The 27723-nt window shown below is 68.4% G+C and overlaps 2 protein-coding genes and 1 long non-coding RNA gene across 7 annotated transcripts in view; 1 reads left to right on the top strand and 2 right to left on the bottom strand.

The window, feature by feature from the left end:
* Positions 1-692: 692 nt before the first annotated feature.
* Positions 693-19297, bottom strand: ADSS1 (adenylosuccinate synthase 1). Its single transcript, XM_084896302.1, has 13 exons — positions 18984-19297; positions 12276-12378; positions 8026-8088; positions 7445-7495; positions 6863-6929; positions 6183-6290; positions 6022-6103; positions 5361-5487; positions 4293-4447; positions 3718-3842; positions 2922-3019; positions 1100-1249; positions 693-1021 (listed from the first exon to the last, which is right to left on the bottom strand). The coding sequence occupies exons 1-13, from the start codon at positions 19167-19169 to the stop codon at positions 969-971; spliced, it is 1368 nt and encodes a 455-aa protein (XP_084752428.1). The 5' UTR covers positions 19170-19297; the 3' UTR covers positions 693-968.
* A 2746-nt stretch (positions 19298-22043) lies between these two features.
* LOC311628894 lies at positions 22044-22910 on the top strand. 5 transcript variants are annotated; one of them, XR_014796097.1, is made up of 4 exons: positions 22045-22315; positions 22401-22723; positions 22761-22780; positions 22841-22884. It is a non-coding gene; the product is annotated as an uncharacterized lncRNA (long non-coding RNA). The 5 variants fall into 5 exon arrangements; XR_014796098.1 differs by lacking the exon at positions 22761-22780 and having other exon boundaries at positions 22044-22315; positions 22401-22760; positions 22796-22879; XR_014796095.1 differs by lacking the exon at positions 22761-22780 and having other exon boundaries at positions 22401-22745; positions 22821-22910.
* Positions 22899-27723, bottom strand: part of LOC311628808 (inverted formin-2-like) — a 56545-nt gene continuing 51720 nt past the window's right edge. Inside the window, 8 exon segments of the mRNA XM_084896347.1 lie at positions 22899-23045; positions 25007-25063; positions 25277-25331; positions 25455-25744; positions 25746-26058; positions 26934-27098; positions 27205-27307; positions 27373-27540. Coding sequence (XP_084752473.1) covers positions 25051-25063; positions 25277-25331; positions 25455-25744; positions 25746-26058; positions 26934-27098; positions 27205-27307; positions 27373-27411 — 978 coding nt within the window. The 5' untranslated portion in view covers positions 27412-27540 and the 3' untranslated portion in view covers positions 22899-23045; positions 25007-25050.

Raw genomic sequence — 27723 nt, 5'->3', positions numbered from 1 at the left:
GGGGACACAGGAAGCAGTTGATCCATGATCCTCTCTCTTCATGGATGTTTCTATTTTTCTCCCTCTCCCTTCCTCTCTGAAATCAATAAAAAATATACACACTAACAAAAGAGAAATATGCAAATTGACCATACCTCCATGACACCAGCCAATCAGGAGTGGGTATGCAAATTAACTGAACAAAGATGGCGGGTTAATTTGCATGCACAGACAGGGAGTGGCCAGGCAGGGTAGGACACCTGCTATGAGGGGGATGGTGGGTGGTGGAGGGAGCTACAGGAGCAGCTCTCCCGCTGGATTGGAAAAGACTGAAGGCTCTGGGCCGAGCCAAGAGGGAATGCCTGGGTCTTTGCAGCCAGGGCAAGGAAGGCCTATTTCACAAATCTTTGTGCAACAGGCCTCTAGTATATATATAAAAGTCAAAACAAAATGACAAAGTCAGCCCGGCAGGCGTGGCTTCGTGGTTGAGAATTGATTTATGAACCAGGAGGTCATGATTTGATTCTGTAGTGAGGGAACAGGCCTCATTCGCAGGCTCGGTCCCCAGTGGGGGGCGTGCAGGAGGCAGCCGATCCATGATTCTCTCTCATCATGGATGTTTCTCTCCCTTCCTCTCTGAAATCAATAAAAATATATGCTTTTAAAAATCATAAAAGACAGAGTGAGAACGGAGCATGCATGACCACACCCGCTCAGTGGCTCCCGGATGTTTATTGCTGACCTGCTCCAACCGACACACAACACGTGACAGGAAGGCGCCACCCAAGTCCCTGTGCCCCGAGCACCCAGGCTCATCGTGAACAGGAGGGTCGGGCGGTGTGTGCGGCCAGCGTCCCGACGTGTAAGAGGGTCAGCGCCGCCCACAGCGTCAGGAGGAGAGGAAGCCACCCAGTCTGCTCCTGTTTCTTATGTCACGGCCCTGCTGCTGCCTCCGAGGGCCCAGGACGCGCTGTGGCCGCTGTCACCGGCTAAAACAGCTGGATGATCGAGTCCCGGGACTTGCCGACTCCAACCCATTTCACTGAAAGGGGAAGGTCATTCAGGCTGGGCACCGGGGAGGGGCGGGGAGTGTGCTGGGCGCCAGGCACGGGGCACCCACCTGCCACGCCCACGTGGTTCTCCACGAACCGCACGTAGTTCTGGGCCTGCGGGGGCAGGTCCTCCCACTTCCTGGCGCCTGTGGTGTCCGCCTTCCAGCCAGGCAGCGTCTCATACTCCACCTCCACCTTCTGCAGCATCTCCTGGTTCGCTGGGGACACACACAGGGTGCCAGGCCCCTCAGACCTCGCTCTGCTGCGGGCAGAGGCTGGGAAGCTGGGAGCCCTGGCTCAGTGCCTATGTCCCACTTGCTTTCCTCAGGGTACGGGAGGGGTTCTGGGACACTGGCTGCACCCCTTTCAAACGGGCCCCCTCCGCCTGCACGTGGATTCGCCGTGGCTCTGCTGGACGACCCCGGCCCACTCAGGTAAGGAGGCCACAGACGCCGCTTGGAAATTCTAGCGGGCACCCGGCTGGTGGCTCTGTGGCTCTGAGACTTTATTTTAAGAAAACATCGCCCTGATTGGTTTGGCTCAGTGGATAGAGCGTCGGCCTGCGGACTGAAGAGTCCCAGGTTCAATTTCGGTCAAGGGCATGTACCTTGGTTGCAGGCACATCCACAGTGGGAGGTGTGCAGGAGGCAGCTGATCAATGTTTCTCTTTCATCGATGTTTCTGAGTCTATCCCTCTCCCTTCCTCTCTGTAAAAAAATCAATAATATTTTTTTAGAAAAAAATTAAAAAACAAAACAAAAACACATGTTCTTGTTGATGTCAGAGAGAAGGGGAGAGGGAGAGTGGTGGAAACACCAATGACGAGAGAGAAGCAGGGATTGGCCGCCTCCTGCACGCCCCCCACTGGGGACCGAGCCTGAAACCCAGGCCTGTGCGCTGACCGGGAATCGAACCCTGACCTCCTGGGTCACAGGTTGACGCTCAGCCGCTGAGGTGGCTCTGAGATTTTAGCATGCTAAGACCTCCTGAAGGAGCTAAGCCCGCCTCTCCCCGGGCAGGGCCCACGGACAGGACCCTGGGCTCAGAGGTGCCAGCCATCGTTACTGATGGAAGACGCTCCAGGGCCCCACAGACAGGACCCTGGGCTCAGAGGTGCCAGCCATCGTTACTGATGGAAGACGCTGGCACCGGCCGGCCACCCCGGCCCTGACCCTGGTCACACGGCACTCTGCGCCCTCTCAGAGGCCAGGCTCCGTAGGGTGAGACAGGGCCCTGGAGTCGCTGGTCGGTCCACACAGACAGGGAGGGAGGCGGCCCGCGGCCAGCACGGGAGGAGCCGCTGGTGCCGTGGGCCTGAGTGTGAGTCAGAACCCAGCTGAGACGCGTGGCCTGAGGAAACCGTGCTTTTCAGGGCTGGGGGGCCCAGCCAGGCCTTCCACACGCGTGGCCTGAGGAAACCGTGCTTTTCGGGGCTGGGCGGCCCAGCCAGGCCTTCCACAGCGCGTGGCCGGAGGAAACCGTGCTTTTCGGGGCTGGGGGGCCCAGCCGGGCCTTCCGCAGCGCGTGCAGGCTTTCTCAGGTCACATTCCATCCTGCTGTTCGTGGGGTTTTAGTCACGGCTGCTAACCGGAGCTGGGCTTTGGCACCCAGGGGCCCGCGGACCCCCGGGGCCTGGGGTTGTCCCAGTCCTCCCACCTGCCCCCGCCGGTCCCTCTGACACCCCCCCCCGCTCCCGAGCCCCAGCCGTGCCCTCAGCTGCGGGCCTGTGCAGCCAGGGCTCAGGCACACGCTGCTTCTGCGCTGGTGGGAGAGGGGGGGAGGGAGGGAGGGGACGGGAGGGCAAGCCCTTCCCTTCTCCCCAGGCCCCGGGGCAGACCTGGGGGCGGAGCCGGTGCCGCTGCCCAGGGCAGGAAGCCCCTCCCTGCGTACCTGGGAAGTAGGGGATCCTCTTCCCGTTCAGCTTGTAGGAGATGCCGACCTTGATCTCGTCCAGGGTGTCCAAGATGTCCAGCTTGGTCAGGGCCAGCCTGTCGGGGCGGGGACACAGTGGAGGCTGTGGGCCCCGTGCTCGGGGCTGTCAGGCCTCGTGGGCTCTGGGCTTCCGGGGCCCCCATGGGGTCTGGGCGTCCGGGGCTCCCATGGGGTCTGGGTGTCCGGGGCCCCCCATGGGGTCTGGGCGTCTGGGGCTGGGGGGTGTGGGGTCCGGGCCCGGGGGGTCTGGGCGTCCGGGGCCGGGGGGTCTGGGCGTCCGGGCCCGGGGGGTCTGGGCGTCCAGGGCCAGGGGGTGTGGGGTCCGGGGCCGGGGGGTCTGGGCGTCCGGCGCTGGGGGGTCTGGGCGTCCGGGGCAGGGGGGTCTGGGCGTCCGGGGCCGGGGGGTCTGGGCGTCCGGGGCCGGGGGGTGTGGAGTCCGGGGCCGGGGGGTCTGGGCGTCCGGGGCCGGGGGGTCTGGGCGTCCGGGGCTGGGGGGTCTGGGTGTCCGGGGCCGGGGGGTCTGGGCGTCCGGGGCCGGGGGGTCTGGGCATCCGGGGCCGGGGGGTGTGGGGTCTGGGGCTGTGGGGTCTGGGCGTCCGGGGCCGTGGGGTCTGGGCGTCCGGGCCCGGGAGGGTCTGGGGTCCGGGGCCGGGGGGTGTGGGGTCCGGGGCCGGGGGGTCTGGGCATCCGGGGCTGGGGGGTGTGGGAGTCGTTCAGCCCGGTGGACGGCCCACGGGGACGGTGAGGCGCTCACGCGGTGAAGCCGTTGACCATGTGGGCGTAGCGCAGGATCACCAGGTCCAGCCAGCCGCAGCGCCTCTTCCTGCCAGTGGTCACGCCCCACTCGTGCCCACGGTTCTGCAGCAGGTCGCCGATCTCCTGGGGAGCACGGAGCCTGGCACCGCTGGGGCCACGCTGGCTGCTGCCCCCCCACGGACTCCCTGCTCCTGGACCCGGTGCCCCGCTGAGGCTCGGCCCTGCAGGCAGCGGCCAGAGGGCTCTGTCCGAGGCCAGGCTCAGCCACACTGCCAGATTCTTCCAGACCTGGCACCCCCCCCACCGCACACACCAGCTCAGGACAGGGCCTCCTGTCCTCTGACCCCCAGACACCAGGCCAGGCAGCTGGGGCCCCTGAGGACCCCTCTCTGAGCCAAGGGGCCCTGCCTGCTCGCCTGCCTGCGGCGCCCCCGGGAGCAGGCTGCATGGACACGCGTGTGCACCGCACATCCTCAGCACCAGGCCACGAGGGGCCACACTGCCAGACCCACAGCCTCACACACGTGCACGCCCAGGGCACGGCCTCCCTCCCGTCGCCTGTGCGGGACTCACGTTGATCTGCTCCGTGGGGAAGGCGCCGATGCCCACGCGTGTGGTGTAGGCCTTCACCACGCCATACACGTCGCCCACGTTCTGGGGCGGGATGCCCAGCCCCGTGCACACGCCGCCCACCGTGCAGTTGGAGGATGTCACGAAGGGGTAGGTCCCTGCGAGACACACACGGTCAGGCCTCCCAGATCACCCCAGCCCGGGCCCCCCCAGATCACCCCAGCCCGGGCCCCCCCCCCAGATCACCCCAGCCCGGCCCCCCCCAGATCACCCCAGCCTGGGACCCTCCCCCAGATCACCCCAGCCCGGCCCCCCCCAGATCACCCCAGCCTGGGACCCTCCCCCAGATCACCCCAGCCCGCCCCCCCCCCAGATCACCCCAGCCCGGGCCCCCCCAGATCACCCCAGCCCGGGCCCCCCCAGATCACCCCAGCCCGGCCCCCCCCAGATCACCCCAGCCTGGGACCCTCCCCCAGATCACCCCAGCCCGCCCCCCCCTGATCACCCCATTAGGGACCCTTCCCCAGGTCATCCCGCCTGCCCCCCCCAGATCACCCCAGCCCGGGCACCCCCCCCCAGATCACCCCAGCCCGGCCCCCCCCCCAGATCACCCCAGCCCGGCCCCCCCCCGATCACCCCATCAGGGACCCTCCCTCAGATCATCCCAGCCTGGCCCCCCCCCCCAGATCACCCAGCCTGGGGCCCTCAGGCAGAAGGCATGGTGGGTAAGACCCCCCATTTACCCCCTCCCCCCGCACAGCCCTCAGGGGCTTCAGGGACCATCCTGGGGGAGTGGCCCCCACGGGTCTGGGGGGCAGGAGGGGAAGGTGGCTCTGCAGCAGGGCCCCGGTGCTGTGTGTGGGGGGTGGGGGGTGGAGGAGGGAGGTGCAGGCGGTGCGGCTCTAACCATCCAGCCCATCATCTCTGGGCCCTGGGCCTCTCCTCTCAGCCGCCTCCCCTCTCCGCTAAGTTAGAGGAGGATGCGGTCAGCTCGAAGGCAGGGATGAAGGCCACACCCGTCCCCGCAGACAGGACAGAGGACAGAGCAGGCGCTGGGGCGCCCGGCCGCACCGAAGTCGATGTCCAGCAGGGCGGCGTTGGCGCCCTCCACCAGGATCTTCTTGGGGGGGCCGTGCAGCGCCTCGTACATGAAGTGCACTCCATCGCGGACCATGGGCCGGATCCTCTCCGCAAAGCCCTGTGGAGGGCGGGCGGCTGTGGGGCCCGGGCAGCCCCCACCCCCAGCTCTCCCGAGACATCCCCCACCCAGCGGGGCCTGGCCCCAAGCCTGCCCCCGGGGCGTCTGCAAGACCCAGCGCCCCCTCGGTGACCCTAGGTCCCCCACTTCATCCGCTGGAGCCTGATCCCCAGCCCTCCAGGTGGGGTTGGGCTGGGGTAATGGAGCTCCAGGGAGGCCCTGGATGGCTCTGATCCAGCCGACTGTGTCCCTACACGGCCCTGCTTGTCCTCATTCACGGCCCAGACACGGCGGGAGGAGGGATCCCAGCCGGAAACTTCCAGAAGGGCTCTGTGCTGAGCAGGGGGGCCACTGCACTGCTGCCCTGGCTGGGACAGCACCACCTCCAGCCCAGCACGTCCCGGGCAGGTCCCCGGAGCAGACGTGGGCCCAGGCCTGGTGAGCCCGGCCGCCACCGGAGCCTGTGGCCCAAGAAGGCCCGCAGCCCCATGCTCACCCCGGAACGGGTGCACCCCCCGAGGGAGTCCTTCTTACCTTGAGCTTCTTGAGCTGGCCGTCCACATCGATCTCCAGCGAGGGGAACATGGACTGGTGCTGGTGGGCCAGGTTCTTGAACCTGCAGAGGGACAGCGGCGGGTCCCGGGCCTGCCGGGGCCCCAGCCCCCAGCAGCCCCACCCCGCCGGGGCGGCCGTACCTGGCGGAGAACTCATCGAAGTCGGCCAGCAGGTCGCAGATGCGCAGGCCCGTGCGTGCCGCCTTGGACGAGTAGGCGGGCCCGATGCCCTTGCGGGTGGTGCCAATGCTGGGGGCGGGGCGGGGGGTGAGCACGGAGCCCCTGGAACGGTCCCCGCACCCAGACCCCATCTGCCCATTGCCGCCCGTTGCCAGGGCAGGGCCTCCCGGCTGTGAGGAGCCACGGGACTCCTCCTGCAGACGCTCAGGACTGGGCTGGCAGTGGCAGCCGAGTCCACCTGCCCCCCGTCCACCACCCCATCCCATCTGTTTCCTCCCCACCCCCCGCCCTGGCCCTGGCTCAGCCCGCTGCCTCTGTCCGGCCACGCTGTGTGTGCACTAGCTCCTGTGCGTGTGTACGCATGTCAGCATGTGTGCCCCAGTGTGTGTTCCCATGCGTGCGAACGTGAGGACCAGTCCCGCCCCCTGCTGACAGGTCTGTGGAGGGCACCTCCCCGGCCTGGGTGGGCATGGCCCCTGTGCGGGGGTCAGGGCCGCGGGGGTCCCGGTGACATGGCAGACAGACGGCAGGTGCACGCCTGGGGTGGTCTCCTGGGGGCTCTAGGTTCAGGTGCCCCCCATCGCGCTGCCCACGGCACGCCCAGGCCCAGCTTGTGGCCCAGCCCCACAGGGTGCACTCACTTCTTTCCCTCCTGGGCCTGCCGCTGCACCTCCTGCAGCCCGTCCACCGCCTGGTGGAAGTCAAACACTGCGGGCGGCACCGAGAGAGATAGACCGGGGTCAGAGCCACACCCACTGCCCACAGGCCCCCTGTCCCCCACAGCCTCCGCTGCTCCCCACAGGCCCCACTGCCCCCCACAGGCCCCAATGCCCCCCACAGCGCCGGCCTCCATGGGAAGGTGGACATCCAATGTTAAGGGGCACATGGGACGGGCTGGTGTGAAGGGGCACATGGGGCGGCTGGTGTGAAGGGGCACATGGGGCGGCTGGTGTGAAGGGGCACATGGGGAGGCTGGTGTGAAGGGGCACATGGGCGGGCTGGTGTGAAGGGGCACATGGGGCTGCTGGTGTGAAGGGGCACATGGGGCAGCTGGTGTGAAGGGGCACATGGGGCGGCTGGTGTGAAGGGGCACATGGAGTGGCTGGTGTGAAGGGGCACATGGGGCGGCTGGTGTGAAGGGCACATGGGCGGGCTGGTGTGGCTGGAGCGCTGAGCCCGGCCGCTGGGTGCTGGGAAGGCGGCGGGCAGGGGAGGTCACTCACCGAGGTGGGCGCGGTCGGAGATGATGAGCCTCTTCTCCCAGTCCCTGAGGCCTGCGGGCGGACGCAGAGGGGCTGAGGGGCGGCTCCGGGCGCACCCCCTCCCGCCAGAGCCACCGGATTGTCCCCAGTGCTGGGTAAATGACAGGCCCTCCCCTCGTGGCCTCTCTGCCTGTGGGGGTACCAGACCCGCACACCAGGGGCACCCTCCACAGCCGCCAGCACCCATCTCCCCGCAGGCCTCCCTGCTGGCACCTCTTCTCCCGTTCCCAGGCCAGGCTCCCAGGGTCTGAGCTGCACCTCCCTGACCTGAGGCCCAAACTGCAGCTGGAGGCCTCGCTCTGCCTCCTCCCACCCCCTGGGGCCTCAGGGGGCTGTCCCGGCCACCCTCAGGGGCTCCCACGCCGGACGCCCTGGCCGTGGCCCCGGGCACTGCCCGCCGGCCCCCGGCCCCGAGGGGCCCCGGGAACCACAGCTCTCCCCGAAGGCGAGGCCGGTCACCGGAGAAAACCCACAGGGCGCCAGCCAGCACGGCCGCCGGGGACCCTCGGTGCCGGGACCAGGGCCTGTGGGACCGGACTCACCTTTCTTCTCATTCTTTTCTGCTTCTTCGAACAAGCCCGGCAGGTGGACAACCACGCCGTTGCCTGCAACACACGGACAGGAGGCTGAGCCAGACGCCAGACTCGGGGCTCCAGCGGCGGACAGCAGCACTGCCGCCTGGCCGGGCGGCTCCGGGATTGACAGTCGGACTATGAACCAGGAGGCTGATTCCCGGTCAGGGTACAAGCACAGACCCAGGTTGTGGGTTTGATCCCCAGCAGGGGGCCTGTAGGAGGCAGCCAATCATGAGTCTCTCATCATTGATGTTTCTCTCTCTCTCTCCCCAATTCTCTGAAATCGACCCTATACACTGAGTGGCCAGATTATGATGATCTCTGAACGCATAATAATCTGGCCACTCAGTATATATATATATATATATATGTATATGTATATGTATATGTATATGTATATGTATATGTATATGTATGTATACATACATTAGAGGCCTGGTGCATGAATTCGTGTATGGGTGGGGTCCGGCCAGCCTGGCCAGGGAGAGGAAACATGGGTGGTTGGCCGGCCTGCCTGCTGGTTGAACTCCTGGTCGAGGGGACAATTTGCATATTAACCTTTTATTATATAGGATATACAGATTATTATGCATTCAGAGATCATCATAATCTGACCACTCAGTGTATAATTAAAGGCTAGTATGTAAATCGACCGAAAGCTGGAATGACTATGACACACACTGACCATCAGGGGGTAGACGCTCAATGCAGGAGCTGCCCCCTGGTGGTCAGTGCGCTCCCACAGGGGGCGCTCAGCCGAAAGCAGGTCTCCCGGCCGGGGAGCACAGCAGTGGCGGTGGGAGCCTCTCCTGCCTCTGCAGCAGCGCCAAGGATGTCTGACTGCTGGCCTAAGCCCATGGTCAGCAAACTTCGGCTCGAGAGCCACACGTGACTCTTTGGCCCCTTGAGTGTGGCTCTTCCACCAAACACCACGGTCTGGGCGAGTCTATTTTGAAGAAGTAGCGTTAGAAGAAGTTTAAGTTTTAAAAATTTGGCTCTCCAAAGAAATTTCACTCGTTGTGCTATTGATATTTGGCTCTGCTGACTAATGAGTTTGCTGACCATGTCCCCCCGAGGGCCCTCAGACTGTGAGAGGCCCGAAGCCAGGCTGAGGGACACCCCCTCCCAAGGGCATGGATTTCGTGCACTACACCTCTAATACAAATATATTTTTTGAAAAAGAGAGAAAGAAATTGGCATGGCCACGTTCCAGGGGCAACAGTCACAGCCGCTGAGACGTGGACACAGTGCAGTGTCCACGGGAGGCGTGGACACCCTGACGTGGCCCATCCATGCCGTGGAACGCCACTCAGACTGAAGAGGACAGATGCCTGACACCTGCCACAACGCAGATGGACCGCTCGGACGCCGCGTGGAGGGACACAGCCAGCGCAGACCCTGCGCTGGGGGACCCATCACACAGGCCCCTGGAGGAGTCAGACCCACGGGGACAGACAGCAACGGTGGGCCCGGGGCTGGGGTAGGGTTTAATGGGACAGAAGCTCCGTCGGGGGAGATGGGGAAGTCCTGGGACAATGGTGGGAGGCTGCACAGCACTGCGGACGGACTTCCCGCCTCTGGCCTGTGCATGCATGTCTGTATTTTATATGTAAACACGGCAAGCCCGCACGGCCGCGGGGCTCTGTGGGTGAGCGTCGACCTATGGACCAGGAGGTCACGGTTCGACGCAGTGGATAGAGTGTTGGCCTGTGGACTGAAGGGTCCCAGGTTCGATTCTGGCCAAGGGCACATGCCTGGGTTGCGGTCTTGATCCCTAGTAGGAGGTGTGCAGGAGGCAGCCGATCAATGATTCTCTCTCATCATTGATGTTTGTATCTCTGTATCCCTTTCCCTTTCTCTCTAAAATCAATAAAATATATATTTAAACAAACAAACAAACCACAAACAAATCAAAACAAGCCCAGCCTGAAGCATGTGCAGAGAGAGCAGTATGGTGGGGCTGGGCTGTGTGTGTGTGTGTGTGTGTGTTGGGGGGGGGGGGGCAGCTGATGGCATAGGAACTTCTGGGGTGACAAGTGTCATGATTGGGGTGACACTGGGTGCACACCACGGCACACACATGATCCTGGAGAAGCCCCAGGGCTATTTAATGTCTAACGGTCTGGGAACCAGAACTGGGCCCAGACCCTCAGGGTCGGCTGGCACGTGGAGCCCAGCACCGGCAGGCGGGCCAGTCCCAGGGTCCCGTGGGGTCCTGGCCCCTTCCTCCAGGACCCAGGCCCTTGGCCAGGCCACCATCTCGGGGCACCCCTCCCCCGGCTCGGCGCGGGGCTCAGCGAGGAGATGGTGCTAGTGCAGGGGGGAGTGACTCAGACACTCGGCAGCCACGCCGAGCACAAAAGGTCACTAAATGCCAGGCGACCTGAGCGGGCAGGTGGCCGGCCGGGGAGTGTCGCAAGCGGAGGGCACCGTCTGACCCCGTGCCCGGGGCCGGCTGAGTGTGAGTCCGGCACACGCTGACCGACAGCTGCCCCTCCCGGACCCTGCAGCCTGGGCTCGGCAAGGCCCTGACCAAGCGCCCCACCCTGCAGGGCGCCTCCTTGGCCTGGCTTCCTGCAGGGGCGGGGGTGAGGGGGGCAGACTGGTGCTGAGAGGCTTCCTGCAGGGCCCTGCCCGGCCAGGCAGGGCGCAGGCTGGGGCGTCCGCTGTGCCTGGGTCTACTCCTGCTCCGCCCCCTGCCCATGGCCCCACCCCACCCCCTCCCGCTCCCTTCCAGGGCCGCCCCGTGCCATCGCCATCGCTGGGCACAGCCGGCGCTCCCCCTTCCTGACGGGAGGGTGGGAGAGGAGTCACGAGCGCGGCTCCGGCACAGGAAGAGCCGGAGGAAAAGTACTGGAGCTCAGAGAGCCTGTCCCGGAGAGGAGAGCGGCCGGCGGGGCGGGGGCGGGGAGGGAGAGGGAGGGGGAAGAGACCAGGGGGGGGAGAGCCAGGGGCCCTGGAGGTGGCTCTGTCTGGGGGCACTAAAAGGGCAGGGCCTGCAGGGCGGGCAGGGGCTGCGAGGAAATCGCAGGGGGAGCGAGGAGGGAGCTGGCAGCACAGACCTCCCGCCGGGCCAGGCTCAGCTCAGCCTTCCCACGGGCTCCGCTCCCCACAGCAGGAAGCCAGGCCTGTGCACACATGCTCACGCACACACACACACACACACACACACACTCACAAACACACATACACTCTCACACACACTCATACACGTGTTCTCACACACACACACACACTCACTCACACAGGCACATGTATATGAACACACACTCTCACACACATGCTCGCGCACACACATACACACACACTCTCTCACACACACACTCACACACGCACTCACACACACACTCACACACACACTCACACTCATACACACACTCACACACGTGCTCTCTCACACACACAGGCACACATATATGAACACACTCACACACGCACACACACACTCAAACTCACACACACTTACACACATGCACACGTACATGAACACACATGCACACACGCTCATACATGCCCCCCCACACTCTCACACACACACATTCTCACACACACTCACACTCAGACACCCACACGTGCTCTCACACACACATACACACACATGCACACGTACATGAACACACACACGTTCTCACACACACACAGACACACACACACTCACACACACTCACACTCACACACACACTCTCTCACACACACACACACACACTCACACATACACTCACACTCACACACACGTGCTCTCACACACACATACACACACAGGCACACGTATATGAACACACTCACACACACACAAACTCACACAGACTTACACACATGCACACGCACATGAACACACACATACACTCACACATACGTACACATACATGCTCACATATATACACACATGCTCACACATGCGCACACAGCTGAGCGGGCATGCTCCACCAGCAGCGTGCACACGCACAGCACACTCGCCCACGCGTGCACATGGGCTTGCTCAGCACCTGGGCGGGGGAGCTCAGGGAGCGGCCCCTCGTTCCCTCGGCCAGGCTGGCCGAGTCCTGGCCAATCCCCCCCGGCCCCCCTCAGGCTGCAGGCAGGCTCCCAGGTCAGAGCTCCGGGCTGGGCCCCTGGGGGCGGGCCGGGCCTCGCTGAGCAGGAGGTGCAGGGACAGCCAGGCCAGCCCATGTCACCGGCTGAGGAGCCCAGGCGGGCGGCGGGCGGCGGGCACTCACCGATGAAGGACACGGCCTTGGTGTTGATGATGCCGCTGGGCAGCAGGTGGAAGTCGTACTCCTGGCCGTCCACCACCACCGTGTGGCCCGCATTGTTGCCCCCCTGGGGACAGAGACCCGCTGAGCGCTCGGCCCGCGCTCGGACCGCCTCACACCGGCCTCACACACACCCCCACACCCCCACCCCCGCCTCAGACCGTCTAACACCGCCCCCCCTCACCCCCCCCCACCGCTCGGACCGCCTCACACCGGCCTCACACACACACACACACACCCCCGCCCCTCGCCTCAGACCGTCTCACACCGCCCCCCCTCCCCCCACCACCACTCGGACCGCCTCACACCGGCCTGCCCCCCCCTCGGACCGCCTCACACCGGCCTGCCCCCGCCTCAGACCGCCTCACACCGCTCCCCCTCCCCCCCCACCGCTGGGACCGCCTCACACCGGCCTGCCCCCCCCTCAGACGGCCTCACACCAGCCTGCCCCCCCCTCAGACCGCCTCACACCGGCCTGCCCCCCCCTCAGACCGCCTCACACCGGCCTGCCCCTCCCCCTCCGCCTCACACCGGCCTGCCCCCCCCTCAGACCGCCTCACACCGGCCTGCCCCCCCCTCAGACCGCCTCACACCGGCCTGCCCCCCCCTCAGACCGCCTCACACCGGCCTGCCCCCCCCTCGGACCGCATCACACCGGCCTGCCCCCCCCTCAGACCGCCTCACACCGCTCCCCCTCCCCCCCCACCGCTGGGACCGCCTCACACCAGCCTGCCCCCCCCTCAGACCGCCTCACACCGGCCTGCCGCCCCCCCCTCAGACCGCTTCACACCGGCCTGCCGCCCCCCCCTCAGACCGCTTCACACCGGCCTGCCGCCCCCCCTCGGACCGCCTCACACCGGCCGGCCCCCCCCTCGGACCGCCTCACACCGGCCTGCCCCCCCCCCTCAGACCGCCTCACACCGGCCTGCCCCCCCCCTCGGACCGCATCACACCGGCCTGCCCCCCCCCTCGGACCGCCTCACACCGGCCTGCCCCCCCCCTCGGACCGCCTCACACCGGCCTCTCCCCCCCTCGGACCGCATCACACCGGCCTCTCCCCCCCTCAGACCGCCTCACACCGGCCTGCCCCCGGGGTGCGGGGCCCCCACACCCGGCCTCGGGCCTGGGCTCTGCGTGTCTGGGGTGGGCTGGGTTGGCAGCCTGCTCCCCCAAGGAGGCGGGTCCAGCACTCACACTCTCTCAGGGCCCCATGCCCCATGGGGTCAGGCCCTCCTCTGGTGAGGCACGGGCTCGGCCCCCACAGCCCAAAGGGGTGGAGGGAGGGGACCGGTGCCCCCGAGGTCCACACCTCCCACTAAGAATGAAGAGAAAAGGCAGTTTGGAGGCCCGCCTGTTGTGGGGGTGCAGCCAGGGGCCGCTTCTTTCTGGGAGTCTTGCTGACCTGGGCGGGCTGGCAGGGAAGGTCACGTCCTGGGGGCGTCCCGGCCGCAGCCCCATGTCCTGCCACCGGAGGGCCCCGGGGTGCCCAGGGTCTGGGTGGGGGCCCCTCCCGGCTGCCCTCCCTCCTGGGCCCCCCAGCGATGAGCAGAGCCCAGGGAGGGGCACCTGTCCGCTGGTGCCCAGCCCCTGACCGGTCCCTGTGTCCACTCCGTCCCCAGGGCCCTGAGCCCAGCTGCTCCCCTTCCTGCCTCCATCTCCCCAGACAGGCTTACCGTGGGCCCGCTCCACACGCTATCTGACCGCGGGGTCATGGCTGAGACTGAGGCCCCCCGTCCCCCATCCACCCCCCACCCCCCCACAGGGCCCAGCAGCGCGGAGCCACTGGCTTTCTGGCCCGGCTCAAGTTCCTCCAGCATGGGGCTGCGAGGGGCGGCGGGAGACAACCCCCGAACCACAGTGAAGCGGCCGGAGCCCTGGCCCTCCGCCCGCCAGAGCCCATCGGCAGGGGTCCCAGCCGCCGGCATCGCTCACGGCTGCCCCCACGCCGCCCGCCGGGCCTCCCCGAGGTGGGACTTTCCCTGCACCCAGCCCAGGTCAGAAAGCTGTCCAGGTGTGCACCCTGGGCCCTGACGTCCCACAGCTCAGCCCCGAGGCCCGCGCTGCCTCCTGGGCCCCGAGCATCCCTGGGCCCCGGTGCTGGCTGTGGGGACCGCGCATGGGCAGGGGGGAGGAGAAAGGGGGTGCCGGGCCGGGACGGAGGAGGGTCCGAATGAGAGGGGACAGGGCGCCAGGCCCTGGGGGCTCCGGGTGGAGCCTTGCTGGAGGGGACTGGGTGAGCCTAGGGGACGGGGGAGGGAGACGCAGGTGCCAGGAGGGGGGCCTGGGTGCTGTTCCGTCCGCCAGGAGGGGTGGCTGGCTGTTCAGACCGGCCCATGCCTGACTGACAGGTCCGGGTGGTGGGGTCCCTCTACCTTCCAGGGGTGCGTCCTGGCTCTGCCCTGTCTCCGCACAGGGGCAGCTATCCCTCAGGGGGCCTCTCTGCACACGAGGCCACACCCACAGCCGTCTCTGCCGGGAGGGGCATCCGGGGGAGGGGCATCCCGGGGGAGGGGCATCTGGGGGAGGGGCATCCTGGGGGAGGGGCATCCTGGGGGAGGGGCATTCCGGGGGAGGGGCATTCCGGGGGAGGGGCATCTGGGGGAGGGACAGCCCGGGGGAGGGGCAGCCTGGGGGAGGGGCATCCTGGGGGGAGGGGCATCCGGGGGAGGGGCATTCCGGGGGAGGGGCATCTGGGGGAGGGACAGCCCGGGGGAGAGACAGCCCGGGGGAGGGACAGCCCGGGGGAGGGGCATCCCGGGGGAGGGGCATTCCGGGGGAGGGGCATCTGGGGGAGGGGCATCCTGGGGGAGGGGCATCCTGGGAGGAGGGTCACCCCGGGGGAGGGGCATCCCGGGGGAGGGTCAGCCCAGGGGAGGGCGTGGTCCCCAGGACCGATGGGGAGACTGAGGTCCCCAGAGAAGGGAGCTGGCAGCAGGGCCAGGGCAGTGGCCCCCTCCCTGCCCGGTGCCCGGTGCCCGGTGCTCACGGGACCGCCCCCTCTGAGCACCGCCCCTTTCCTGGGGTGAACACGGGCTCGGAACCGGCCTCGCAGGAGCCGGTGCAGAGCCAGGCCGGGCTGCAGGGGCATCGGCCCGCCCAGGGAGGGTCCGAGGCTGCTGGCTCGGAGGGCAGCCAGTGGGGAGGGCGCCTGCCCGGTCCGCGGAGACAGGTGATGGCCGGCCCCAGCCTGGCCACCGGCGCCGGCCCTCGCGTCCCGGCTGCTCTCCCTCTCCCCGTCCCAGCTCGCGGGCCGGACCGTCCTGGGACCGTCCTGGGACCTGGGCGGCCCAGGGGACCCCGCCCCCGACTTCCCGCCGCCCCACAGCGCTCCGGAGCCTGCCCCACCCCCACCCCATCCCGGGACCGGCAGTCAGCCCGGCCTCAGGCCCCGCCCCTCCGGGCTCCCCGGCGCCGAGGCCCCGCCCCCATCCCTGCCGCTCACAGTCCCTGCTGGACCCAGCTGCCTCCGGCGTCAGGGATCTAAGAAAAGGGGCCACCTCACCCTCAGACCTGGGGGCCAGACCGGGGCCCGGCCAGCCGGCCTCTCAGGAACCTGGCCAGCCTGACCTTTGCCGGGCTGCAGGCATCCAGCCACAGGCACAGCCTGTCCCCAGGCAACAGCCGTGGTGACCCTGGGCCATGCCACACACCCTGGGCTCCCCCCCCCCCGCCCCCCCATCTACCCGCCGGTGTGGCCTCTGCACCCTCCTCGGCACCCCAAGGCTCATGCAGCCCTGATGTCCCCGCTGGGGGCACCTCGCCACACCTCTCCTCACCCCATGTTCCACATTGGGGGGGTCCCTACCCAGCCTTGCTCTCCCGTGTCTGCCCTGGCCCTGCGCACCCCACTATTGGCGTGAAGGCTCCCCACCTCCCCACCACCTCAGCTGCCCCCCCTATTCCTTCTCTGACCTGCACACTCTCCTCAATCCTGGGACAGCACCTCAGGCCAGAGGGCCCATTGGCCCAGGCTCCCCGGGTGGCGCCGGCTGGCCTGTCTCCCCTGGGATGCAGCCCCTGCCCCCCATCCAGCACCCCCACTCCGGACAAGAGCAGCCCTGCAGCCTGTGTCCACCCCCAGCCTGGCCCGTGTGCAGAACGAGGACAGAGGGAGGAGCGAGGTGAGAATGGGGCAGGGACGGGCTCCCCGGTCTGTGCAGCCGCCAGCCGGCGTGGCCGGGGCAGTGGCCCTGGCAGGGAGCCTGCCAGACTGCGGCAGTGGTGGGATTTACAAGATCGCAAACAGCACCCACCAGGTGGCGCTTGGGGGGGGGGGCAGGGGCCCTGGGTCCGGGGGAAGTCAGGAGCCCCCCACCTATGCAAGGCTTCTCTCGTGTGGGACCCGCTGGCAGGTTCCATCCATCCATCCATCCATCCATCCATTCATTCATTCCCAACCAAGAGCTGCTCCCCTCCCCCCGCCCCAGCCAGGCCTGGGAGCAAGGCCTGGACAAGGGAGGCCCTGGGGTCAGAGGCCATCAGGCCCTGGGGTCGTAGGCCATCAGGCCCTGGGGTCGTAGGCCATCAGGCCCTGGGGTCAGAGGCCATCAGGCCCTGGGGTCAGAGGCCATCAGGCCCTGGGGTCAGAGGCCATCAGGCCCTGGGGTCAGAGGCCATCAGGCCCTTGGGTCGTAGGCCATCAGGCCCTTGGGTCGTAGGCCATCAGGCCCTTGGGTCGTAGGCCATCAGGCCCTTGGGTCGTAGGCCATCAGGCCCTTGGGTCGTAGGCCATCAGGCCCTTGGGTCGTAGGCCATCAGGCCCTGGGGTCAGAGGCCATCAGGCCCTGGGGTCAGAGGCCATCAGGCCCTGGGGTCGTAGGCCATCAGGCCCTGGGGTCAGAGGCCATCAGGCCCTGGGGTCGTAGGCCATCAGGCCCTGGGGTCAGAGGCCATCAGGCCCTGGGGTCAGAGGCCATCAGGCCCTGGGGTCAGAGGCCATCAGGCCTTCTGCAGGGGAAGGGAGGCCACCGGGAAACACGTCCCGAGGGAAGGAAACAGCAGGAGGTACCAGCCCGAGACAGGACCACGGGCCAAAGACTGATGAGAGCAAAGCATGCCCAGCTGAGGGGCCCAGCTGTGGGTTCAGCTAGTGTTTCCCAAACTTCTCTCATGATGAGAATCACCTGGTGGAGCTCTAACTGTATACATAACTGGTACTCTAGACTTAGAGCGCTAGTTAAGTATACAGTTAGAGCTATATGTTCCCAAAAATTCTAGTTTAGCACTTCTTAGTTGGGATTCAGGAATCTGTATTTTAACAACTCCACCAGGTGATTCTCATCATGAGAGAAGGTTGGGAAACACTGAGCTATAGGGTGCAGGTGTGGGTGCAGGTGTGGGTGCAGCTGTGGGGGCCCAGCTGTGGGGTGCAGCTGTGGGTGCAGCTGCGGCGAGGGAAGGCCCAGCGGGGAGAGGGGGGGACCTGCGAGGCCGTGGCTGTGTCCGGGGCACTTGGAGGCGAGGGGCTGGGTGGGGGGCGAGGGGCTGGTGGGCTCGGCCTGCAGACCCAGCTCGCTCCAGAGCCGTCTCCGCAGCCGGTGGGAGGGCCCACGCGCCAGGAGGGCGTTCACATAACTGCAAAGGCGCTTCCTGAGGGAGAGGGCCCGGTGGCGGCCTGCGTCCCTGGAGCAGAGGCAGGAGGAGGGGTGCCCTGGAGGGGTGCTCGGGCTGGGCGGGACGGGGAGCAGCCCTCAGGCCACCCCCTCCCCCGGGCTCCTGGCTCACAGCAGGGCCTGGGGGGCTGGGGCTCTGGATGGGGTTGCTCCCCATGGCTTGGGACGGAGAGGGGGACCTCCAGGCGACCAGGGTCAGCGTGGCAGAGGGGGTCCCGCTGCTGAGGCCCCCTGATCCAGGCGGGAGCTCAGGGAGGCGGGTGCTCCCCCAGCCCGGGCAGCCCGTCCCGGAGCGGGGCGCTGTGCTGACGGAGCTGGTGCCTCTGGGTGCCCAGGAGAGGCCCAGGCCGGGAGGAGAGGGCACCCCTTCCCCTGTGGACAGCATCCGCAGTGGCTCCGGCCCTGGCAGCGGCAGTGTGCGCCCCTCTGCGCCCCGACCTGCCGGTCTCAGCCGCCGCGGGCACCGGCCTGGCCTGGGCAGTGCCTGGGAGCGCCCGAGTCTCACCCAGGAGCCAGCAGAGGCCCGCCCCGGCCCTCGGGGCAAAGACTGCCCTGGCCTCCGGTGGCACTGCCAGCCGCGAGCACCCAGGCCAGGAGTCCGGCTCCTCCCTCCCTCCGGCCCGGCCTCCCGCAGGCTCTCCCGGCCTGCCCTCCGCTTGGCCCAGGGTCACCCTCCTTCCGGCCACCCCCCGGGCTCCCCAACACCCAGCCGGGTCTGGACCCCTGTGTGGGGTCAGCCAGCCCAGTCCCAGGCCCAGGCAGAATGAGGAATGGGGTGTCTCCGGGTGTCCTCAAACCACCCGGGAGCTGGGGTCCCCCCTCTTCCCCCGGGGAGGGCACCCCCCCTCTGAGGATCCGGTGTCCCCAACTCAGCAGGACTTGTATTTATAGCTCTGCTCCCGGCGGGGATGGGGGTGGGGAAGGCGGGGTCCCTGGGGAAGGGGGTCCCGCGCAGGGAGGGGAGCCGTGTGAGCGGTGGGGCGGCGCTGGGGAGGTGCCCGGCGGCGGAGCCTGGGTCGTGGGGGGCCGTGGGGGGCCCCGGGGAGGGGGGCCCGCGCACCTGGCAGCGGCTGACGATGTCGGCGTCCGTGGCCAGCAGGTCCACCACCTTGCCCTTGCCCTCGTCCCCCCACTGCGCGCCCAGCACCACCGTCACGCGGGCCCCCGCCGCCTCCTGCTGCTGCCGCGCGCGCTTCAGGCCGCCGGCGCCCGGGGGCCGGTCGTTGGAGGCGCGGGCCGCGGCCATGCCGCTGGCTGGCGGGCGTCCGGCCGCTGGGCTGGAGAGCCGCCCGGGCCGCCGCCCCCGTTAAGAGGCCCGCCCGGCGGGGCGGGCCGTGACGCCCGTGACGCCTGACCTCCGGCCGCCCCGCCCCGCCGCCTCGGAGGCGGGTGGCGCGGGCATCGGGGTGCACGGACGGCGCGCACGCGGGGAGCGCGCGGCGGGGTCCCCCCCGCGGCCCGGCCGGGCGCCCCGGAACGTCACAATGGCGTCCGCTCCCCCCCGCCCCCCTCCCGGCCGCGGCCAGGCCTGGGCGCTGCGAACCCGCCCCGGAGCCGGACCTGGGGGCCCAGACACGGCGGGGTGCCCTCCCGCGCGGGTGCGGCTGCCCGAGGGGAGCCTGGTCCCCGCGCCCCGCCTGGCCGGCCGCCTCCGGGGCGGAGGGGGCGGGGGCGCACCTGCCGGCGAGTCCGGCCCCGGCGTGGCGCGCGCCCTCTGGTGGCCGCGGGGAGGACAGCGTCTCCTCCGCGCGGGGCCAGGCGTTTGGCCCAGGACACACTGCCTGGCCGGGCCTGCCCGGGCGGTGTCACACCGGTGCTGCGGGGCCACCTGGCGGGGCGGGGGCCTGGGAGGCGGGGGCTGGGGCAGCCAGGATGCGCGGGGCCAGGGACTCCGGGACGCCCCACCCAGACCTGTGTCCCCTCCGGCCTGTGGAGGGACTGGGTGCCCGGACAGGCTCAGCAGCTGAGTTTCGAGCTGGGTGCACTGCCTGGGCCACCCCCAACCCCCCTCCACTCTCCAACCCCCCCACTCCCCAACCCCCCTCCCCCCACTCCCCAAGGGACTCTTGAAAATGTGCTTTTACTGGTATTGATTTCAGAGAGGAAGGGAGAGGGAGAGAGAAACATCAGTGATGAGAGAGAATCATCGACGGGCTGCCTCCTGCACAGCACACATTGGGGACCGAGCCCACGACCATGGGGAAGCCGGCACGTGCCCTGACCGGGAATGGAACCGTGAACTCCTGGCTCACAGGTCGTCACTCAACCACTGAGCCACACCGGCTAAGGCCCTAAATGGACTCCTGCTTGGGTATGGAGGGGGGCCAGCTGTGGGCCCCTGGAGACACCCTGAGCCCCTCTTCCCTCCCTGGGCTCTGTCTCTGCAGAAGGGCCCGAGCCTGTCCACTCACCCCTGACTGAGGCCGGGAGAGCCGAGGGCTGGGGGCTCCCGGAGCCCCAAGACTGGATGGGGTGGGCACTCCCAGGGAGAAGGGCGGGACCGGGCTGGTCACACAGGGTCACCCATGGGCGTAAGGTCAGCCCGCAGAGGCGCACTGCCCAGCACCTCTCGCTCCTGCTGTCCTCCGGGTGGGAGCGGGCTGACCTGGCTGGTCACTCGGCCCCTCGGGGCCCAGCCCTCTGCTCGCACAGGGACACCAATGGTTCCCGCCCCTCAGCACGTCGGGGTCAACACCACATGTGGGGGTGAGGCTTCCTGTCCACAGCTTCCTAACGATGGTGGGGGTGGAGGTCCCGGGACCGCCCTGGGGGCAGAGGGAATGCCACCAAAGGCGGGCGGGTGAGCGGGTCCCGGGAGGGGGGCTGTGCCGGGGCTCGGGGAACAGGGGGCAGGGATTTGGGTGCTACAGCTGGCTGTGTGGCCGGGAAGGGGCGGGTGAGGCAGAGGGACCAGAGGCCCCGGAGGCTCCTGTTTGCCAGTTTCCAGAGGAGGAGCTGGGCCCTGCATGCCCTCCGGCGCAGAGGGCCTGCTGGGGTGCGGCAGCTGAGGTGCTTCCCTCTGCCCACTCCTGGGGGTGGCCCTGGCTCTGGGCCCTCCCGAGGAAGGCCCATGGGGACCACAGGACGCCGGGGCTGGGCGGGCAGCAGGGCCGAGGCGGTGGCAGCCGGCCGAGCGCAGCTATAAATAGCGGCCGGAGCCTGGCCGCCTATAAACAGCCCTGGCCGGCAGCTGGCGGTCACACGGCAGCCGGAATTAGACCCCTCCCCCCGCCTTCCCCCCGCCACCACCCCCGTCCGCCCTGCGCAGGGGCACGCGCTACTGGTCACCCAGGGGGCCCGTGACTGCGGCTGGGCAGTGTAACCCCCTCACCTGGCCACGTGACCCCCCACCTGGCCGTGTGACCCCCACCTGGCCACGTGACACCCCATCTGGCCGTGTGACCCCCACCTGGCCACATGACACCCCATCTGGCCATGCGACCCCTCACCTGGCTGTGTGACCCCCCCCACCTGGCCATGTGACCCCCACCTGGCCGTGTGACCCTGGCTGCAATCGGAGCAGGTGGCCCGGCCACGGGGGCCACAGCTCACGGGGGGGCACTGCACCCGGCGACCAGGATGCCCGCCCGCCTCCCCGGAGCTGGGAAGTGTGGGTAGGAATGAGGAGTGCAGCCGCTCTGGAAGCCCGTTTGGCAGTTTCCTAAAAAGTTAAATGCAGCCCTGGCCGGTGTGGCTCAGTGGGTGGGGCGCTGGCCTGCAGATTCCCCATCAGGGCACAGGCCCAGGTTGTGGGTTCTATCCCCAGTGTGGGGCGTGCAGGATGCAGCCCATCAACGATTCTCTCTCATCATTGATGTTTATCTCCCGCTCCCTCCCCCTTCTCTCATATAAATAAATAAATAAATAAATAAAAAGTTAAATGCAAATGTGGCCTCTAACCCCCGGCTTGAATCCCCGAGAACCGACCACAGGTGCACCTCCCGCCCTCAGGCCTAGACACGGGGTGGGGGACCCTCCACGGGCCCCCTCCCCTCTGCTGAGCAAAGGGGAGGGGGCCCGTGGAGAGCCCTGCCCAGGCAGAGCCCTCCGGCTGCTCCTCCAGGCCCCAGAAGCCCGCCCCCCCCAGGCACCACGAAGGAAGAAATGCCACAGTCGCTCGCGTTTTGTTAAAATCTCTGTTCCAGCTGAGCACGCAGCCGGCGAGCTGGGGAGCCACGGGCATCCGGGCTCCAGCCCCCCGGCTCCCGTGGTTCGGGGTCTGTAACGGGCGTCTCCAGAGGAATCTGGGTGCCAGGCCACTGGAAAGTAGGTGCCAGTTGAGTGAGGTGCCTGGGAAAGCGCCAGCACCCTCCCCAGTGGGTGCCAGGTGCATGCGGGGGTGGCACTAGCCTTAGAGCTGGACCACATGGACCAGGTGTGTGGGCAGTCCAGGTGCCAGGCGGGCAGTCCAGGGTGCTAGGCGGGCAGTCCAGGGGTGCGAGATGGGCAGTCCAGGGGTGCGAGATGGGCAGTCCAGGTGCCAGGCGGGCAGTCCAGGTGCCAGGCGGGCAGTCCAGGGTAATAGGCGGGCAGTCCAGGGGTGCGAGATGGGCAGTCCAGATGCTAGGTGGACAGTTCAGATGCGATGTGGGCAGTCCAGGTGCCAGGCGGGCAGTCCAGGTGCAATGTGGGCAGTCCAGGTGCAATGTGGGCAGTCCAGGTGCCAGGTGGGCAGTCCAGGTGCCAGGCGGGCAGTTCAGATGCGATGTGGGCAGTCCAGGTGCCAGGTGGGCAGTCCAGGTGCCAGGCGGGCAGTCCAGATGCGATGTGGGCAGTCCAGGTGCCAGGCGGGCAGTCCAGGTGCCAGGCGGGCAGTCCAGCTGTGTGGGCAGTCCAGGTGCGATGTGGGCAGTCCGGGTGCGATGTGGGCAGTCCAGGTGCCAGGCGGGCAGTCCAGGTGTGATGTGGGCAGTCCAGGTGCCAGGCGGGCAGTCGTGCCAGGCGGCCCAGGCCCCCGGGCTTTGGGGACCACGCCCTGGCTGGGTAAGGCACGAGCCCTGTGGTCCCAGGCCCAGCCCCAGCCGCCCCGGCCGGCTCCCGGCTCCCGGCTCCCGGCTCCCCCAGGTTCTGCTGCGTGGAGGTGGCCCAGGCTGTCACTTGGCTCTGGGCTTGGGCCTGTGGCCTGTGGGGGGACAGGATGGCGTGAGGAGCAGCCTGGCTGGGCAGCGCCGGGTGCCCGCGGCTGGTCCCAGCCCCGCTGTCCTGTCACCACTGCCCGGGGTCCCGGGTCCCGGGGCCCGGCCCTTCCTCCGGCAGAGGCCTCCCTGTCCGGGCTGCTCTCCCCGGAGGGGCGGGGTCCTGGGTCCTATTCTCCGGGCCTCAGCCCTCCCTGCCTTGTCCATCGGTCCCATGCCACCTCCTCCCGGGCCCCCGCAGGCCCGGCCCCGGCCAGAAGCCCCTGCCCTTTCTCCTCCGCTGGGGTCTGAGGGCCCAGGCCCTGCCACCTGACCCCACCCGGCAATGCCCGTGGCACGCTCTGGTCCAGGGACACGGCCTGTGCTTGGGAGACACACAGGGGCAGCTTGGTGCTGAGGTCACTCAGTAAAGTGGGGGGCAGGAACACTTTGCTGTATTTTGCAGGTTGGGGCCCTTCCGGGGTGAAAGGTAGGTGTGTGTGTGTGTGTGTGTGTGTGTGTGTGTTCATTTAACCTCTCTGCACACTTCATGTCAGGGTGAAGTCTGTCCAAAGAAAAAGTGGCATTCTGGCCGGATGGCTCAGTGGTTCTCGGGCTGGATCCCCGGTGTGGGGTCTCTCTCATCAGGAATGTTTCCATCACTCTCCCCCTCTCCCTTCCTCTCTGACATCAATAAAGACACATTTGTGTGTGTGTGTGTGTGTGTGTGTGTGTGTCTGTGTTTTAAGTTGATTCCTGCCCTGGCTGGTGTGGCTCAGTGGATAGAGCGTCAGCCTGGGGACTGAAGGGTCCCAGGTTTGATTCTGGTCTGGGGCACATGCCCAGGTTGTGGGCTCGATCCCCAGGAGGGGGCATGCAGGAGGCAGCCAATCAGTGGTTCTCTCATCAGTGATATTTCTGTCTCTCTCCCTCTCCCTTCCTCTCTGACATCAATAAAGATATGTTTTTGGCTTTTGTAAAGTGGGGTTCCTTCCTCCTGCCCTCAGCCCCCCGGGGGGGGAGGTGGGGAGACCTTTGCACCCACAGTGGGGCCACAAGGCCACTCCCTGACCCCTAAGGGACAGGCCGAGCCGCTGTAAAGGGCAGGAGGGCAGATGGCCGGGAGCCGAATCGGGCAGAGGTGCCCTCACTCCCGTTCCGGCTCCCTGGAGCCCGCAAGGCCTCACCTCTGCGCCCCCAGCCCCTTCACTGGAGGCGCGTGGGGAGCAGACGGCCCTGAGCTCAGGCCGGGAGGGGGCGGGGCTCCCTGCACTGGGTCCCCCCTGGCCAGGCCAGGACACAGCAGGGACCAGCCCATCCTGTGGCTGCATGTGGAGCCTCTCGGGCCTGGCAAAGCCCCTGCCTGTCCTGGGGGGGAGGGAGGGGGGACCTGGGGAGGCCCCTGCTCTCAGCAGACAGCCGGCCTCCAGGGAGGGGTGAGGTCAGCCTGTGCGTCCCGCACTTCCCTCCTGCGGACAGGATGGCCAGCCCAGGGCCAAGGAGGGCGGGGTGCCCTGCGGACGTGCCCAGAGAGAAGGTGTCGCCCTGGGGGACACGGGGGCGGGGGTCAGTCAAGCCCAGGATTGGGCGGGTCAGGCACAGGGCAACCTCAGCCTGTTCGCCAGGCCCAGGAGCCCGCCCCTCCCCGGCCCAGGAGCCTAGCTCCCGCGGGCACCCAGGAGGCCCGTCCACCCGCCCTCCGAGGCTGCCTGCCCCGCGGGCAGCTCTGAGGCCGCACCAACCACGGCAGAGGGACACCAGCCAGCGGCACGGCCCTCGCTGCCCTGCCCTCCCGGGGCGGAGGGTGAGCGCCCTCAAGCGGAGGCGGGGGCGGGAGGGAGCTGCGGGGGGTGAAGCGGGTTGGGGTTGGTTAGTGCCTGGGCGGCCGGCCGGCCGTCCTCGCCTCCACCACTGCCACCAGCGCCGCCACCGGGGGCCACCAGCGTTAGTGCAGGCAGCGTGGACCTACCTTACTGGATCACACAGAACCTTTTGGGCTTATTATCATCAGGGTCAGGGGCGACCTCTGCTTCAAATAAGAGAGACACACTCAGCGCCCGCCCCCCCGGGCGCCCCGCCCCGAGCGGCTGCGTGGGGCCGAGCTGCGGCGTGGCTGCGCCCGCCCCCCGCCGGGCAGCCTCCCAGGCGGGCGGGGTGGCAGGCTCAGTGGTGAGGGTGCAGCGAGCAGGCGGTGCCCACACCTGCCCCTCCCGGGGCGGAAGCACCGCTGACCCCTCACCTGCAGGGCGCGGGGGCCTGGGGGTCCCCCGTCTCGGGGGCAGGGGGGCCTCCGGCTGCAGGGAGAGGCCGGGCCGGGCATGAAGGGGCCGGCGGACCCCACGCCGGAGCCGGGGCCCTGAGGACCCGCCCGCCCGCCCGCCCGGTCCCGCCCGGGGCCGCCACGGAGGCCGCCTCACCTTCCTGAGTCCGCGCCGGGCGCTTCTTCCTGCGCCTGCCCGTCCCCTTCGAGGCCCGGCCCGGGGCCCCGGGGCGGGTGCCGGAGCCCGAGGAGCCGGCCGCCGAGTCCTCGGAGAAGGACCTGTCCAGGGAGGTGTCCAGGGCGGAGTCCGGGGCGTCCTCCTGGTCCCCGTCCCCGTCGGGCGCCGTGGCCGGGGGGCCGTCTCCTCCGTGGCCGAGGGCGGCCGTGGCCGCCGGCCCCTCCCCCGTGCTGTCGGCTTCGGCCCGGCGGACGCCCCCGCCCCGCGCCCGGGGCCCCGGGCGGCCTCTCGCCGGAGAAGGGGAGGGGCTCCAGGGCCCGCGCGCCCCCCAGCACCACGGGCCAGGCCGCGTCCTCCGTGGGCAGGACTTCGCTGGCGTCCTCGTACCAGGAGGACCGCCTCTCCTGGGCCCCGGGGCCGGCCTCCTCCGCCGGGCCTGCCGCGGGCGGCGGGCTGGGCGCCGCCGCGTCCGCGAGGTCCCAGTCCTGGGGCGGCCTGGCTGCCACCACGCCGTCGAGCGCAGGTTCAGAGGCCGAGCCGCTGGGGCCGCCCCTGGGGCCTCCGGGGGGGCCGCTGGAGGCCGCTGTGGACGGAGCACGTGTAGGTGGGGGCAGGGCGCGCCCCCTCACCCCCCTCCCCCCGTCCCGGTGCACCCTCCTGGGGAACAGTCTGGGGGGGGGGCCCTCCAGCTCAGCTTCGCTGGTGGCTCCGCGCCTGGGCCCCACAGGGCAGGCCGGGCCTCGGCGTCCTCGGCTGTCCACAGGGCACCTGCCCATGGGCCTGGGCCCCTGTCTCTCCTGCCCGCCCCAGGGCTGGACAAGCGGCCTCTAGCCCACCTCCCGCCGTCCCCTCCTCAGGGCGGCCAGGGGAGAGGAGGGCTCCCTCGGGAGGTCGGGGAGGGTCCCCGGAGGAAGGAGTGGCAGGTCCAGCACGTCATCATTACACGAGTTTCATCAACAGGGTGATGGAACTTGGGGGCTCAACAAGGGCTGAGCCACATAGTGATCGCCCGTGGGTGTGGCTAAAAGGCACTTCCCCCAAACCTGACTAGGATGAGTGTTTGCTGCCAGGCAGCTCAGGGCACCTCAATCTACACGCTATTGCCTCCTACTGGCCAAACACCTGAACAGCTGAAGGCAATGCCCAACCTGGCAATGCTTCTGTGCCTGACCCTCTGAAGGGTACATCCCCCTTGCCTTGGCACAAGCTGTGTTAATAAAAAGCAAAGGTCCTGAGACAGGAGAGAGTCGTTAGCTCCTGTCGCTGACGCTCCTCGGACCCCCCAGTGCCTTTCAAAACTATCGTTCGTCTCTGGAATCCCACTTCATCTACACACGCCTTTCTCCAGAACGCTGAGCCCTCTGAGGCTGGGACAGGAGCCCCGGCGGGGAGGTCTGGGCTGAGGATGGCACAGGCAGGGGAGGGGGAAGCAAGCAGAAGAGGGCGTGAGGGTCTCACCAGGCGGGGTGTCCCTCGGGGGGCCTGCGGCGGCCGCCCGGCCGCCCCCGTCCCCGTCGCCGCGGCCGCGCGCCGTCTTCCGCAGCTGGAAGCCCTTCCTGATGTCGGCCAGCAGCGCGTCGATGACACACACCTCCTCCTCCTGCTTCCTGCCTGCCTTCCGGACTGGGAGCCCAGGACCCTCAGGCACGCTCCGGCCGGAGAGGAGGGGGTGTCCGCCCCGCCCTGCCCCGCCGGGGCTCCTGTCCGCCTCACCGCCCGCCCGCCTCACCAGGCTTCCCGTCCTCGCCCCGCGGCCTCCGCGCCTCCTCCTCCGCCAGCTGCCGCTTCCTCCTCTCCGCCTGGGCCGCCTGCTCCTGCCGGTCCTTGTTCTCCTGCGGGCGGCACGGACCGTGACCCCCGGCCCCCCCAGCCCCCAGGCCCCGCGGCGCGGGCCCACCTTCAGGGCGCGCAGGAAGAGGTCGCGGAAGGCCTTCATGGTGCCGAAGGTGTCCTCCAGGCTCAGCTGCTGCGCGTCCTCGCACAGGTACGTGGCCAGCGCCAGCTTCTTCTGCTCCACCGCCTCGAACACCCACTCCAGCGCCCGGGAGGCCTCGATGCTGTCCTGGGGCCCGGGCACCGCGGTCAGTCAGGGCGGGAGGCCCCCAGCGGGCGGCCCGCGGGCACAGGGCGGCTGGGCCCGGGGCTGCGGGAGGGTGAGGGCCAGGCCTGCACACAGCTTCCCTGTGCAGGACCGGGTCTGGGTGCTGGGCCTGGGGTTCCTCCCAGGACCCCCTCTGGAACCAGGACC

The sequence above is a fragment of the Pipistrellus hanaki genome (genome assembly GCF_964339955.1).
Source record: "Pipistrellus hanaki genome assembly, chromosome: 1".
In the NCBI taxonomy this organism is placed as follows: Eukaryota; Metazoa; Chordata; class Mammalia; order Chiroptera; family Vespertilionidae; genus Pipistrellus; species Pipistrellus hanaki.
This window is presented reverse-complemented; position numbering and strand designations above follow the sequence as displayed.